The 15,279-nt window shown below is 39.9% G+C and overlaps 1 protein-coding gene across 2 annotated transcripts in view; it reads left to right on the top strand.

Annotated features, from left to right (window-relative positions):
* Positions 1-15,279, top strand: part of atrx (alpha thalassemia/mental retardation syndrome X-linked) — a 94,720-nt gene that overhangs the window by 17,126 nt on the left and 62,315 nt on the right. For both annotated transcript variants that reach the window (XM_002931812.5, XM_004915742.4), the window contains 7 exons: positions 5,546-5,595; positions 6,658-6,782; positions 7,756-7,875; positions 8,253-8,362; positions 9,667-9,734; positions 10,304-12,696; positions 13,759-13,834. In XM_002931812.5, the coding sequence (XP_002931858.1) occupies positions 5,546-5,595; positions 6,658-6,782; positions 7,756-7,875; positions 8,253-8,362; positions 9,667-9,734; positions 10,304-12,696; positions 13,759-13,834 (2,942 nt within the window). The remainder of the gene's footprint in view (positions 1-5,545; positions 5,596-6,657; positions 6,783-7,755; positions 7,876-8,252; positions 8,363-9,666; positions 9,735-10,303; positions 12,697-13,758; positions 13,835-15,279) is intronic.

Raw genomic sequence — 15,279 nt, 5'->3', positions numbered from 1 at the left:
TGCTTTGATAAACTTCAGTCACACTTTACTGCTGCGCTGCAAGTTGTGCAAGTTGAGTGATATCAGCCCAGATAGCAGCTCCCAGTATATAGCACTCAATAGTAAGAAATTCATGTCTGACTTGGGACTCCTCCAGTTACATGGGAGTAGGTGAAACAGTAGGTTACCTGAAAGCAGTTCTAATATGTAGCGCTTGCTCCTTCTGAAAGCTCAGACTTAGGCACAATGCACTGAGGTGGCTGCTTACACACCAATATTACAGCTAGTGGGGGCGTGGCCAGCATGAGATCCGGGTAGGACGCACAGTCCCGAGCCTGGGGATACTAAAAATCCTGCTATAACCCTGCAACGACCGCATCCCAAGGAGTCCGCCGACACAGGGGTAACTACCCAAAAGCCCCAAACAGCACAAACCCTGCGGATGGGCCGAAACAAGGCAACCGCGAAAAAGGCACGGACCCGCTCAACTACAGCTACCATGTCTCAAGATGGCGCCGACCTGAACGCAATGCGCAACGCTAACCCGCCAGGGACACACAAAGGTGAGACGGCTGCCCGCAGGCTGGAACAATATGCGAGGGCCCCACTACCCCAACGCTCCCCCACTAGCAGACACCCCGTCTGGGGCAAATGGGCCTACAGCACCAACACAATACGTGCACCCTCCTGAGCCTACATTAACGGAGGTGCTCAATACCATAACTGGCAACCATACAGTGCTAATAACTAGAATGGATGAACTCAAAACAGAATTCACAATTCTAAAACATGATGAAAAATTAGGGAGCGAACGGGAGAAGTGGAGCGCAGAATAGGGGAACTGGAAGACAATACAAATCCGTTACCAGGGCGCATAACAAACACTGAAAAACAAATACAAGCATTGGAAGCAAAGGCTGACGACCTAGAGACGAAATAATATTTGTATATTGGGTATCCCCGAAAGGGCTGAAGGAACAACACCCGAAAAGTTTGTAGAATAATGGCTGACCAGTACCTTTGGGCAAACGGCCTTCTCCGCAGCATTTACAGTAGAGCGGGCACCCAGAATCCCGGGCAGACGACCTCCCCCGTGTGCCGCAGCAAGGCCATTGATTGCACGACTACTTAACTACTGTGACAGAGATGCAGCACTGGCAGAAGCAAGAAAAGCAGGAGACATCACCTTTGAAAACAAGAAAGTTTCAATCTACCCAGACTTCTCGGCTGAAGTAAGGAAAACGAGCAAAATTCATGGAAGTCAAGCAACAGCTTAGGCAAAGAAGGATCCCATACGCGATGATCTTCCCAGCCCGTCTCAGAATAACAGACAACGGGAAAACTCATTTCTTTAATACACCAGAGGAAACGGTCGCCTGGCTCGAAACACGCACGCGCAACTCTCCCAGCCGAGATCTACACTAACCTGGGAACACCCTAATGGAGGATAAACTAAAGCCTAGACTGTCGGACAGGTAACAACACCAAAGACACAATCACTCTTCAAGTACCCCATATAACGTACCAATCATAACTCTGATAATCACTACACTATTTACTACGGGGCTGGCGCCATCTATGCCAGCGGGAACAGTACTGCTAAATGGTAAAATATGCAGGACTCAGACACTAAACCCCAAGCTCGGAGCTCGGGGCACAGATCCATAGCAAGACTACTTGCAAGGCTTAGGCCAGAATTAACCCTCAAACACCTTAAAGTTTCACTGTTCGGGAAGTAGACTCACTCATGGTTATATTTTTTACAATAGAGTGGGTGGGGAGGGATGGGAAGGGAATAAGTTGTTACGGTTTTACTTGTTACAATGCAGTGTATGAACTTCATCTAACCATTATGTTTCTTAACCTTCTGGGTACTTTAGTAGCCCACACATAGGAAAGGTTAAAATATGGCTATAGCCAAGATAATATCATGGAATGTGAGAGGTATGGGGAATGCTATAAAAAGAAGGCTGGTATTTGATTTCTTAAAAAAGGTTAAGCCACAAATAATTATGCTACAAGAGACCCATCTGACAGGCAACAAAATCCTAGCCCTTAAGAAGGCTTGGATAGGCCCTACGTATCACTCTATGCACTCAAATTATTCTATTATACTACATGGTGCTATAAACGATAATATCCAGGGATGACACCGTTAGCACCTCCATATCAGCAATAGAACTACCTAATGGCCAAATCACCTCCGCCCCTGAAGAAATAAACCAGGCCTTCCAAAACTTCTACTCTGAGCTATATTACAACTAAACTCCAAACAACCCCAGAAAACCTATACCTAGACTCCCTACATCTCCCCACAATCTCACCAACAGCAACGCAGCAGATCGCACAAGACATCACAACATCAGAAATAGAGATAGCAATAGCGGCCCTACCCTCAGGGAAAACGCCAGGACTGGACGGCATGCCAGGAGAATGGTACAAACGACATGCCAAAAAACTAGCACCCACGCTGGCTCAATTATATAACGGGGTACAAAATGGAAACTTACTACCACAATCAATGAGGGAAACTCTGATAGTTCTTATACTCAAACCCGGGAAAGACCCACATTTGTGCTCCTCCTACAGACCCATATCCCTAATAAATGTAGATGCCAAAATTCTAGCAAAGGTATTAGCTAATAGACTAACTAAATACATCACAGACCTAATATCCCCAGACCAGACAGGATTCATGCCTGGCAGGTCAACTGACACTAACATCCGAAGATTGTTCACAAACTTATCCATCAGACATGACAATGAGGGGGAAAGGATAGTTGTCTCCTTGGATAACGAAAAGGCCTTCGATTCTGTGCAGTGGGAATACCTATGGGCCACACTCAATACAATGGGAATACCCCCCACATTCATAGCCTGGATCAAGGCACTATACACTTCCCCAATAGCCAGAGTTCGCACTAACGTCAACTTATCAAGCTTTTTTCCAGTAAGCAGGGGCACTAGACAAGGATGTCCCCTATCACCCCTACTCTTTGCCCTCGCAATGGAACCTCTGGCATCTCGTCTTAAATTAACACAAGAGGTAGAGGGGCTTAAACTGGGCAATCTAACAGAACTAGTGTCGATGTACGCAGACGACACTCTTCTATACCTGGCCAATCCACACCAAGCCCTATCCTCGGCCCTAGATATCATTAATAACCACACCTTCTACTCCGGCCTTAGAATAAACTGGGCCAAATCAGTTATTCTTCCAATAGACGCTTTTCCCAACCCACCCGATCAAACAAATCAACTAAAATGGGTAAACTCCTTTAAATACTTAGGGGTGAGGATTCATGGGGACCTAACGAAATACCCAGAACTAAATATCAACCCGATTATGAGATACCTAGAGAACAAAATTGACTCATGGAGGCGATTACCCCTTACACTAACTGGAAGAATAAATTTATTTAAGATGATAGTTATCCCTAAGCTAACTTATATTTACAGACAATCCCCCATAACAATGCCCCAAACAATCTTCCGGAAACTAAAAGGCCTAATGGTGTCCCTCTTCTGGAACGGGGAACAACCCCGAATATCTTTACAGACGCTACAACGCCAAACTACTGGGGGGGGGGATTGGCAGCCCCAAACACACATCTGTACTATTTGGCCTCGCAGTTAGTTACGGCGTGGAGATGGACCTCACCATCCTTGACTAACGCAGCCACTTTGCTTGAAATACAAATTATGGGGTCCCAAGAGGAACTACAAAACCTGTTATACAGGGGTACAAACGGTACTGAAAAGGCTACTCAGCTAATGAGAGCCACGGTTAGTGCATGGAAGAAAGCACTCCAAACCTTTCCAAAGACACAACCACACTGCTCGCAGTACACCTCTTTATGGCATAACCCCAAACAATACCTGACCCCAGAATATGGGCACGCCATAATATTAAATATATATCGGATATAATGCCACAGGGCGAACTGCTTGCCTTTCAAGAACTCAAACAAATCTGTTCTCTCCCCAATACTATGCTTGTTAGATACTTACAACTGCGCCATGCAACTGGAACACAATTTGGAGGTCTAACAGCGGATATAACCCCAAGAAATATTGAGACTCTAATTCATATAGAGGACCTCAAAAAACCCCTCTCAATGTTTTATGGACAGGCAATACAAATCTCACCAAATTACGAGAGAAATGGCAGAGACATTCCCCAGCTCATCCCAGACCAATGGGAGAGCATACTAGAGTCAACATTTGAGGGGATTATCAGTAGCAGAGACAAACTAACACAGCTGAAATACCTCCACCGCACTTTTATGACACCCCAAAGGCTGCATAAAATACACCCAGACATAGGACAGGAATGTCCCAGATGCTGTCACTCTCCAGCTGATTTCCTACATATGGTGTGGAGCTGCCCACAGGCACAACGCTTCTGGGGGAAAGTAGCAAATACCATAAGGAACAGAACTAATCTAATACTTCAGTTAGATCCAACAGTAATACTGCTAAACCAGTTAGAGGATCTATCACCTAAAAGGGCCGAAATAACACTACTTCTTATACTGTGTATGTACGCAAAAAAAACGATTGCCCTATACTGGAAATTGCCAGAAGGCCCTAGAGTGGCAGCATGGGAATCCATGATCAACAAAGCCATACCCCTATATAAGCTAATGTGCATAAGGAGGGGGTGCCATCAAAAATTTGATAAAATATGGTCATCGTGGGTAGATGCAGAACCCCCCTAAGATATGCAGGTCGGGGAGGATGGCAGTCCCAAATCTCCCCCCCCCCCCGAATAACCTACACACCCAGGCACAAGGTAAAAATAACATTACTAATTTGCTAAGACCCTGAAGGGCATGCTAGTAACCAGAAATAAAGGTTGAAGGAAATATAACTCAGGTATCAGTAAAGAAGAAACTGCAATGTTATTATGGTTATGTTGTTAATATACTTTATTTACTTTCTTTCTGTACAATAAGCAATTGACAATGAAACAATATAAAGCAAAATATGTACATCTAAACTCAATAAAAGAATTGTTAAAAAAAAAATATTACAGCTAGTAAATGTTTAAATGATAGAGTGAATTATTTGCTATGTAAACAGTGTAATTTAGAAATAAAAAGTATACCATAAAAATCACAACTGAATCCCTTAGGTTATTTTAGTGTTTGTTAAACTTTGAATTCTATTTATCACATTTAAATTATTCTTATTCATTAGATTATTCATTATTATGAATTGGGCAACTGCAAGTTAAGTCACCTTCTTACGGTTAGTATGAGCATACTCAAAACATGTCAAAGCCCTATCAAACCCATCCCTTCCCCAAGCTTAAGCTTTTGTTAGGCTTTGGCATTAAGGGCAGCTCATTAAAGAGGGCTTTCTTTAGTCAATTGGTGACCCTTCTTTCAGAGTTCTTAGATTTGTATACAGTCTGTGTCATGCTAAAGGTAACACAAACATGCACAATGGAAGCCAGTGGCCCTGGCTTCTGTGGCACATTTTCCTGGAACCTCATGAGCTAGAAATAAACTGACCCAGAAATGTTATTAAATTTGTCATATGTTCTTTTTTGTGGTTGTAGGGAAGTACTTCTGAAAAACTCAAGTCCTTGGGATCATCTCGTTCAAAAAGGTGAGTTTATACAGTGTCTTATGACAAGGAAGTGTTTTATTAACCCTGTTTTATTACTGGTTTATTACAAATTCATTATACAGATCCAAGTTTAACTTTGGAATTTTTTTATATTTCTGCACTTTTTAGCCAGGTTTGGCTTTGGTTAAATACTGAATATTCAAATGAATAGCCAGTGATATCGAATAGGTATGATATTCGTCAAATAAAAAAAAAATGCTTACTTTAAGCAGAAGAAAAGGTAAAAAACGAAGTAAGCTTTATATAGCCATAAGCACTCACAAAAAACCTGAGTTCTATATCGGATGTCCTTCTCTCGGAAAAATCCTTCTGGGCACACCATGAGTTTTCTCAGTTTGCATTCCTCTCTCCCCCTCCCAATTGTGCTGTGCAATCTGAGATACCTGCTGCCTTAGCTGCAGCATGGAAGCTACTGAGACCAAGCTAAAATGGCAGCTGCTATCTTAAACAGAGGGAGCTTCTAGGGATGTTTACTCAGGTATGGTAAAGCTTTCTGCAGAATAAATCTAAGCGTTCTAGCTTGCACTATTGTGACTAGTCTGTTCATCATTTACTAAACAAAACACACACTTTGTTTTGTTAATGGGTATTACAACTTAAAATAATCTTTTGTGTTTTGATATTCTAAAATAATTTTTAGTTAGTCTTCATTTTTATTTTACATTTTTTTGTTCTAAAGCTCTCCAGTTTGGCATGATTTTAAGAGCTATCTAGTTGCTAGTGTTCCACTCACCCTACTAACTAGATAAGAATAGGACCAACGAACAAGGACAAAAGTAACAGTAAAAATGTAACCATCAGTGCATTTGTTTTCCGGCTGCTAGGGTCAGTGATTCCAAAACTAGAAAGTGTTTTCAATAACACTCTGTAAATAAGCAGACTCAGGAGGCAAATTACAAATCCATAACAAATGAAGACTAGACGAAAAGATGCTAAGAATATGACCAATCATAATTACAGTAATTTCAAGGTGAAGTGCCCCTTTAACGCTCTTTGCAAGTGATCTTAAGTCTTTTTCACTGAGTAATTTTTTTTTTTTAGGAAACCCTCATTTGTCCAAAAATATGTTGGGTCAGATGAAGAGACTGTGCCAGATGAAGTTGTCAATTTAGATGGGTCTAATGAGAATTCTGAGAATGAAGTTGATATGGAAAGCTTGCCCATAGGTATGTTAGCTGCCTTTTAATATATTTCTTTGGTGCATTATAAAAATGGTCTTTGGAGCACCTTTTGGTTCTGAAATATTTTACCTCAATTTGCAACGTTTTAACTGCTGAGCTGAAATTTTGTGATGTTTGTGGTTTATCAACAGATAACCTGGCTGAACACTATGGCAACTATTCCATCAACTTATATTTTTTTGTCTAGTTAACCACATGTCTTTTTTGGGTACTTCTGTTTATGATTACATTTTAGTCTAAAGGAAAAGTAACACTAAACTGCAGTATGCAGTCCCTAGTGTTGGAGGTTAGCCACAGTGCACAACAAAACTCAGCTGGTTGTATTGGCTCTCAAACAAAGTAAGCCCAAAGGCATTGGTTACTTCCCCAAGAGAACCAAAGTGATAAAAACATCCTTGTATGCCTGTTGTAGCTTGCCATTAATAAAATTGGAGCAGAGCTGACATTAGCAGATATTTGTGGCATGTGGCAGATCACTAGGGAGTGCTTAGGTGAGCGTTTTGGTCAAGCTACCACTTACAGTGGTGACTTCTGTTGTAAGCGCTACAATTCCAGTTCAGGCTAAAAAGGGAATATTGCCCCATTTACTGGAATGCATAGTATAATGTAGTGAAGTTTTTCAGTGCACTATAGCCTGCCTTCATTTGAAAACAAAATTGTAAACAGTTAATATCAGTTCAACAAATCTTTTGGCTAATTGTTGGAGCCATTTAGGTTTGTTTTTTCTTCCATCAGTCACTGCTTGTGTGTTCATAGAATATATAATGGACGTTCTGCACCCGTATCTATATAAGGGTTAGGCCAGAGCTGTGACTTCACCGCTAGTTATCAGTGACTTCTCATTCTGAATAATGTACCATCTACTGCTCTTTGCGCCAAACAATTAAATCCTCATTGGGTGTGAATGTTCTTTTTTCTATTTAAGTCTGTTATATTAAAAACCTTTAATCTCTTCTAGGTACAGTGGTTGTACAACCAGAACCTGTCTTAAACGAAGATAAAGATGATTTCAAAGGACCAGAGTTTCGAAGCAGAAACAAACCTAAACCAGATATTACTATACCTAAGAAACGCACAGGTATATATTCTTTTAAGATTATAAATGTAGTGAAGCTTTTAAAGGGTCTTTAAATCATTTGAGCATACATTTGACTTATTATTCAAAATTCTGTTTATATTTAAAGATATATTTTTTTTCTCTAGTTGTCAGACAATTTATTATGTATCTAAGACTAAGCACACTAGAGTAGATGAGGCTCATTTTAGACAAGAGATAAAAGATGGCTGAATGCAGCAGATATTACATGATAAATATAAATTAGGGTCTAGTCAAATTATTAATTTTCATCTTTAGTTTTACTAAACTAGTGTACCTGCAACAGATTGCTAGATTATCAATCTGTTTATTACTTATAATATGTCATCTGAACATCTCCATCTATTTTTTTTTTGTAGAGGATGGACTTCATGGTATTGTTAACTGCACAGCCTGTGGCCAACAAGTAAATCATTTTCAGAAGGATTCAATTTATCGACATCCTGCTTTAAAAGTGCTGATATGTAAGGTATGAATCTCCTTTTTTTTTTTTTTTTTTTATACCCTATGAATTTGTTGGGCGTAAACTAAGGCCTTTTGTCAGCCTTTTGATTAAAGGAGTAGGAAAGGTTAACGCTAATTAAGCTTTATCAAAAAGAGGCGGTCTATGTAAATACAGCCATAAACACTTGCAGAACTGCTGCTCTGAGTCCTCAGCAAAAAGAAATACCACATTTATTTCCTTCTATTCTAGACACATGATGTCCTGTGTCAGACTTCCTCCTCTTGGAAAAATTCTTCAGGGCATGGCACGGCACAAGTCTGCTCAGTTTGCTCCTGTCTCCCCCATCCTCCCCTTCCGTTCTCTGTAGTAATCTGAGCTGAGATGTTCCCTGCTAGCACAATGCTGCCTGGAATTGAGATCAGACCAGGCTAACATGGCAGCTGCTGTCTTAAACAGAGAGGCCTTCTAGGCTGTTTACTCTGGTATGGTAAAACGTTCTACAGAATAGAGTTCTAGCTTGCACTATTGTGACTAAACAATTGGCAGTTAAATGCCTCAGTAGCTTTCCTTCGCCTTTAAACAGTTTTCAGACAACCTAAAGCAGGATGTTACTAATATTAATGGAAACATTCAAGAAGATTCTTATTTATTATGTGCTTTAAGTTTTTCATTTATCAAGAGCATGGCATAGTGTTCTACAACTTAACAAAGCTCATTTTGCCAACTTTTGTTTGATTGGTGTAATATATTTCTCCAGTAGTGTTGCTTTCCATTTAAAAATCTTATTTATTATGATCAGTTTCCAGTGTGTATGTAGTGGATAAAAAAAATCTGTATATAGATATATCAAGTGTTTGTGCAGCAACCCTAGCCAATTAGAATGAATGCCAGTTTTAATTGCCCAATAACGTAAATCATTTGTAGAGTGAAAATTAAATTAAAATGCATTAATTCATGACAACACTAGATGGCAGTAGGAGATAATACAGAGTAGAGGTAATACAGTAACCTCTAATCAAGAAGTATATTGAAGCAAACTCAAAAGAGCTTTTTCCTATTCCAGGGGTCCAGAGTTTCATGGATGCTTAAGCATATGTGATTTTCAGCATGTAGGCTTAAGGTGAAATGACAGTTCAAAGCCATTTATTGTAGAGAGCAGTTACGTACTTACATAGGTTCTGTTAGATTTGTGACAATTGAAACTTGCTATAATTGGGTTACTACCCAAAGGTCATCAAAAAAAGATTATACTTGGGTGCAATTTACATTAATGAGTAGGGTAGGACTGTTAACTTTTGTCAGATGAACAAATATTGTTTTAATTTCAGGCATGCTATAAATATTACATGAGTGATGACATAAACCGGGATGCAGACGGAATGGATGAACAGTGCAGGTAAGTGTATTGAAAGATGACTGGCAAGGGGCTTTTGTCTTCCCCTGACGGGATTTTTAATCAGCCATGGCCAAATGTAAGTTGGACAGGCCCTCATGCATGGGTTTACAAGCCTGCATTTTGGTTGAGAGGGGTGAATTGGACAGGCTGTATTGGTTAGTGTTTGGCCAGCTTAAAGACATTTGCAAACCTTTGGATCACTGTCTACATTTTTGTTTAACTTTTGTGCCACAATAAAAATATTTTGAACCTTCAAAGTGTTACAAATGCCAAATTAATTGGTTTGGTTAAGGTTTTAACACAAAGTTCCAATTGTTTTTGCAAGGCATTCACTCTATGGGAAACATACTGTCTTAAGTAATTCCCTGCTTGTCAATCATATTTTGCTTTTGAACGGTCTGCCTGTCACTGGAAAGTGTTGCCATAGGCAGCTTATGGTCAAGGTAAATGGTTATGGTAAATTGTACAGCGATATAGTGGGTATAATACCATGGCAAGTTATATGGCAATTTCTGTTAATGAAGTTTACTAAAATAATTTTTGTAACCCCACCCCCCTCCTCTCCACAGATGGTGTGCTGAAGGAGGAAACTTGATTTGCTGTGATTACTGTCATAATGCCTTTTGTAAGAAGTGCATTCTACGAAATCTAGGGAGAAAGGAACTGTCTGCTATTATGGATGAAGAAATGAAGTGGGAGTGCTACATTTGCCGACCAGAACCTTTACTGGACTCTGTAACTGCATGTGACAGTGTGTTTGAAAATTTAGAGCAATTGTTACAACAAAACAAGAAGAAAATGAAATCAGACAATGAAAAAAACAAATCAAATGAGCACTCCCAAAATGATTCTGATAAAAGGAATTCAAGCTACAATGGACAGGGCAAAAATGTAGGTGATGCACATGCCGGTACTTTAACGTATTCTTATAGAGCCCTTATGGTGCCAAAGGAGATGCTCAAAAAAGCGAAAAAGCTTATTGAGACAACAACTAGCCTGAATGCAAGTTTTGTAAAGTTTATGAAACAAGGAACTGCGAACAATGAATTGAACCCTGCTGAAAAGTTAAGACAGCTGAAAGCATTTAAATCTGTCCTGGGTGACTTAAAGAAAGCCCATGAGGCTTTGGAGGAAACATTAATGGAAGAGATTCATTCAGTTGACGAGCAAAAGAAATCTAAGAAAAGCAAAGAGACTACGAGTGAGAATAAACATGCAAAGGAGAAGAAACTTGGTGAAGAAAAGCAGAAAGAACCCAAGAAAATAGTTGCACGTGAAAAAGCAAAACCTTCAGATTCTGACAATAAGCAAAGGGATTGTGACAAGAATGCCTCTAACGATACAGAGCAGGCTGAAGAAGCGTTGATACAGAATGGGAAAAATGTAGATCTTACTGAAGAAGATACAATAAAGAGTGAACCCTGTTCAGCTGCTGCTGACGTTACAGAGGTTTTGGCAACAGATGCAGAGGGTACAGATATAAGTGTCGTCATGGAGGAGGCAGATGAAAATGTTGATGGAAAAAATGAAAAAGCAACAGTTGAGAGTGATGATAATGAAGGTAAGCAAAAATCCCAGAAAAAGAAGCAGAAGAGTATGCATGACAAACCTAGGGAAAACTCACCTGGTAACAGAAAGAAGAGTGTAGATTCACCTAAGAAAGAACGGGAGTCTGTGCTTCCTGAAAAGACTAAAGAGAAGAAAAGGGCTGATCAGTGCACTGAGTCTTCTAAATCTGGGAAGTCGCGCACACCACAAAAGAAATCCAAAAATGCAGAGGCGACATTTGAGCCCAATTCCACTGAAGCTCTTGATATGGACATTGTTTCAGTCCCATCTTCTGTGCCAGAGGATATATTTGATAGCTTGGATGCATCATTAGAGCAGCAAAATTCTTTGCAAGATTCTGTAACGAGTACTGCAGTATCTACACCAAAGTGCAAGGAAGAACTAAAGCCACTGGTCAAGAAGCAGTTGATTGTGCAGCTGACACCAGTGTCTCTATCCAATTCCCCAGTGAAAGCAGACAGCAATAGTGCAGGCAAATCGCCAAAGGCTGACATTGGTAGTGATGCTGAAACGGAGGCGCAGAATCAAAATAGTGCTTCATGTGATGAAGTCCTTGAGAACTCATCGGAGAACGATCTAGAGGAATCTGCTCTCAGGAGATCACCTCGCGTAAAAACTACTCCAAGGAGGCGACAAACTGATGCAAATTCTGCAGCCTCAAATACAGAAGAAGAGAGCAATGACACAGACAAAGAGAAAAAAAGCAAAAGGGCAGCATGTTCTAAAGAAAAACGGAATTCTACAGCAAAGCATAGCCCTGCAGAAAGTGGGGAGAGCCCCAAAGCAAAAAGATCATTAGCAAAAAAGATGCAGGCACAAGTGAATAAGAGTACTTCTGATTCAGATGAGGTTCCAGAAGTACTTAAAAAGGCAGCCCTTATGAGTAACAGCTCCTCAGAGCTTGATAGCAGTAATGAGGCAAACAGTGGTAAAAGGACTTCTAATCGTCAAGATAAAACAGCAAAAGGTTATTCTAAGAGAAAAAGAAGTAGCTCAAGTTCTGGTTCTGAGCCAGCCAAAAGGACAACTAGAAACTCAACAGCTGCCAAAAAGAAACGTGGGGACCAATCGGACACTTCAAATTCTGAGCTGGAGAAGGAAGTAAAAAAACTCGGTAAAAAAGATTCTGTCAGGAAGGGCTTAAAGCAGAAATCTAAGAAAAAGGAAGAAAACAGTGAGTCCTCTGATGAAAAGAATCAAAATAGATCCCAGAAAGCCAAAAAATCCAAAAGAGTGAGAACACCTGCCTCTAATAAGAAGGAATCCTCATCCGACCTTTCTGAAGAAGAGCAAGAAAATAGCCACAATTCAGATGAAGACAGCGATGAACAAAAGATCAAACCATTAGTGGAAAATGAAGTTGTATCTGCCACAGGATTTGTTCAATCATCAGGTATGTTTCTTTTTCTTTTTTCTTTTCTAATACAATACCCACAGATACAAGTTTCCCTCATATTTCTTAAACCGGGGACACTGCGGTACTCAAGCCTACAGAAAAGGCTTGCACACTGAAGCTGTTTTCATTAAACCTGTAATTTTTACTTGAGTAAACGGAGAGTGGAGTTTGTGGGGCATTTTTACGCATCACTGGTGATGTTTCCCATAACAAGCTATCCCATATCAGCTATCACTTAGAAATGAGAAAACAAACCCTTTTAAAAATTTCCTGAAATACCTACACTTAATGGAGCTACACAGGAATATTTTCCTTTATGGCAAAGTAGAGTAGTGTTGCTAGTAGACACTATATCTAAAATCATGCACAGCAGGCAGAAGCTGAGATATTTGATATTACTAATTTGAGGGCTAATAAGAGTAAGGCCCCACAAGGCACATTGCCAGCCTTTGTATAAGAACAGGTTGATAATCCTCCACTACACTTGAAAAATCTTCTAATTGTGCCTGCACCCAGAATCATTGAATTTGCCTGGGCGCAGGCACACTCGGTCGACACTCCATTGTTGAAGTGCAGTACTATGATTCTTTATATCTGGCTTAAGAATGATAAGGGTGCAAGGATATTCAAAAGCAGCATGTTATGTACCTAAAGTGAAACATTTTTACTAGTCTGCTGGTAGTTTAGTTGTGGCCGTTTAGTGTGATTTTAAAGCCATTTAAAGCTCCATCTCAGTGATACGGATATCCAACATCTTTGCAGTTTAGGTAATTGAGGTAAAGGAAACTGCACCTACATAATTTCTAGGATGTGTTGGTTTTTGGATTTATATAAATTATGAAAATAATATACAAAAACATACCATAAATCGCCTGGAGATGACCATATTGGGTATCTGAATGCAGGAAAGAGTAATGTATTGTTTTAGGATACTTGCCACCTGTGCCAGTAGCTTACCACAGTTATGTTGGTCTGAAAAGTCGTTTTGCATGAGAGGATATGAGATTGTGTTCATTATATAATGACTAATTAAATATTTCTTTCTTTCTATGCTTTTAGGTGATGAAGCAGGTACAAAATGTGGGGCAGCTCCTACTGAGGAGGATGATGACGATGATGATGACCCTGAGAATAGGTATGATTCCAACCATATGGACATTAAAAAGATTATAACACACCCTAAGCGTGGGCCCAAAGCAGAGCATCGGAAGAGCAAGCAGGTTGTACAAACCCGGACTTCCTGCCTTGTAAAGACTCGATCCCAGGCTGCTCGCAAGTTTGAACGAGTGGCCATCAAAACAAGGCCAAAAAACAGAAAGCCAATGAGAAAATAAATTTGCAAAGCGTTAACACACCTTGCATAGGGTGTGTTATAAAAGTGTAGCAGCAATGTATATTCTCTGAAGCTTGATTGTGAGATTAAGCTGAAACAAGAGGGACTTTCTTCAAAGTCTACAATGTGGGGTTAGGTCTTGATAACATGCCTTTCTTGGTTGTCGATTTCTGTTTTAGGGGTTCAAAACCTACGGGATGAATGTGGTAGAGAGTTAAATGTTAATGGTCTCTCTTCCTATATCTGGTTGTGTGTGTTTTTACTAGGGATGCACCGAATCCACTTTTTTCGATTTGGCCGAACCCCTGAATGCTCCGTGAAGAATTTGTCCGAATACCGAACTGAATCCAAATCCTAATTTGCATATGCTAATTAGGTTTTGGAAGAGTTAAATCTGGGAAAAATGTTCAAATTCCATGTTTACGTGACAAAAAGTCATGTGATTTTTTTAGCATTTGGTTTGGCCAGAGGCATGGATTCAAACATACAGCACATTTATGGAAACATATGGACACACCATGATCTTGCTGTGCCATGAATCTTTAGAAAATAATTGGCACATCAGTTTGTATATAGTGGCACATCAACCATTTAACCACTGATTGCTTTCTGTGGACGGTGTTACCCAGCCTTTGCAGCAGTCAGAAAAAGAAAAAAAAAAGCTGGGTTTATTTAATGAGAACTAAGTGCCTGAAAATGGATTAATGCTTCACAGTCCATACAGTTATGTATTTAAAGATAAAGTTGGAAGGATTGAACATCTTATAAGAATTTACAAGGCGAAGTGTTTATTGGTTATTCTCCAAAGCTGTAAATACACATATATCCATGGGTCTGTCAAGCCATAATCTGGTATATGTGAATAATCAAAATTGAACCACTGGGGTTGATTTTTTTTTTCTTTTCTGCTGCTTCTTGCATGATTGCAGTCCACCTAGATTCATGCATCTCACTATGGTTCTTGGTAGTGCAGTGACGTGTTACAGTTAAACCTTGTGTTTCCTCAGTCATAACTTTTTCTTACGTTGGTTAATATATAGTATTTTTCTGATAATATTGCTATTCTAATGAACAATCTGTTGGGACGCCATTTTAAGGTTTTTAACTCTTCCCAGTCCTATTCAGAAACAGTAAAGCAGTTTGTTACATGTTACCAATCTTATAGGTAAGGCTAATGCCCCACGAAGAGAGCAGTTGCCCGCAATAAATCTCCTCTACTGTGGGCAACTAATCTCCATGAAATGCCT

This window comes from Xenopus tropicalis, chromosome 8 (genome assembly GCF_000004195.4).
Source record: "Xenopus tropicalis strain Nigerian chromosome 8, UCB_Xtro_10.0, whole genome shotgun sequence".
NCBI classification, from domain to species: domain Eukaryota; kingdom Metazoa; phylum Chordata; class Amphibia; order Anura; family Pipidae; genus Xenopus; species Xenopus tropicalis.
This window is presented reverse-complemented; position numbering and strand designations above follow the sequence as displayed.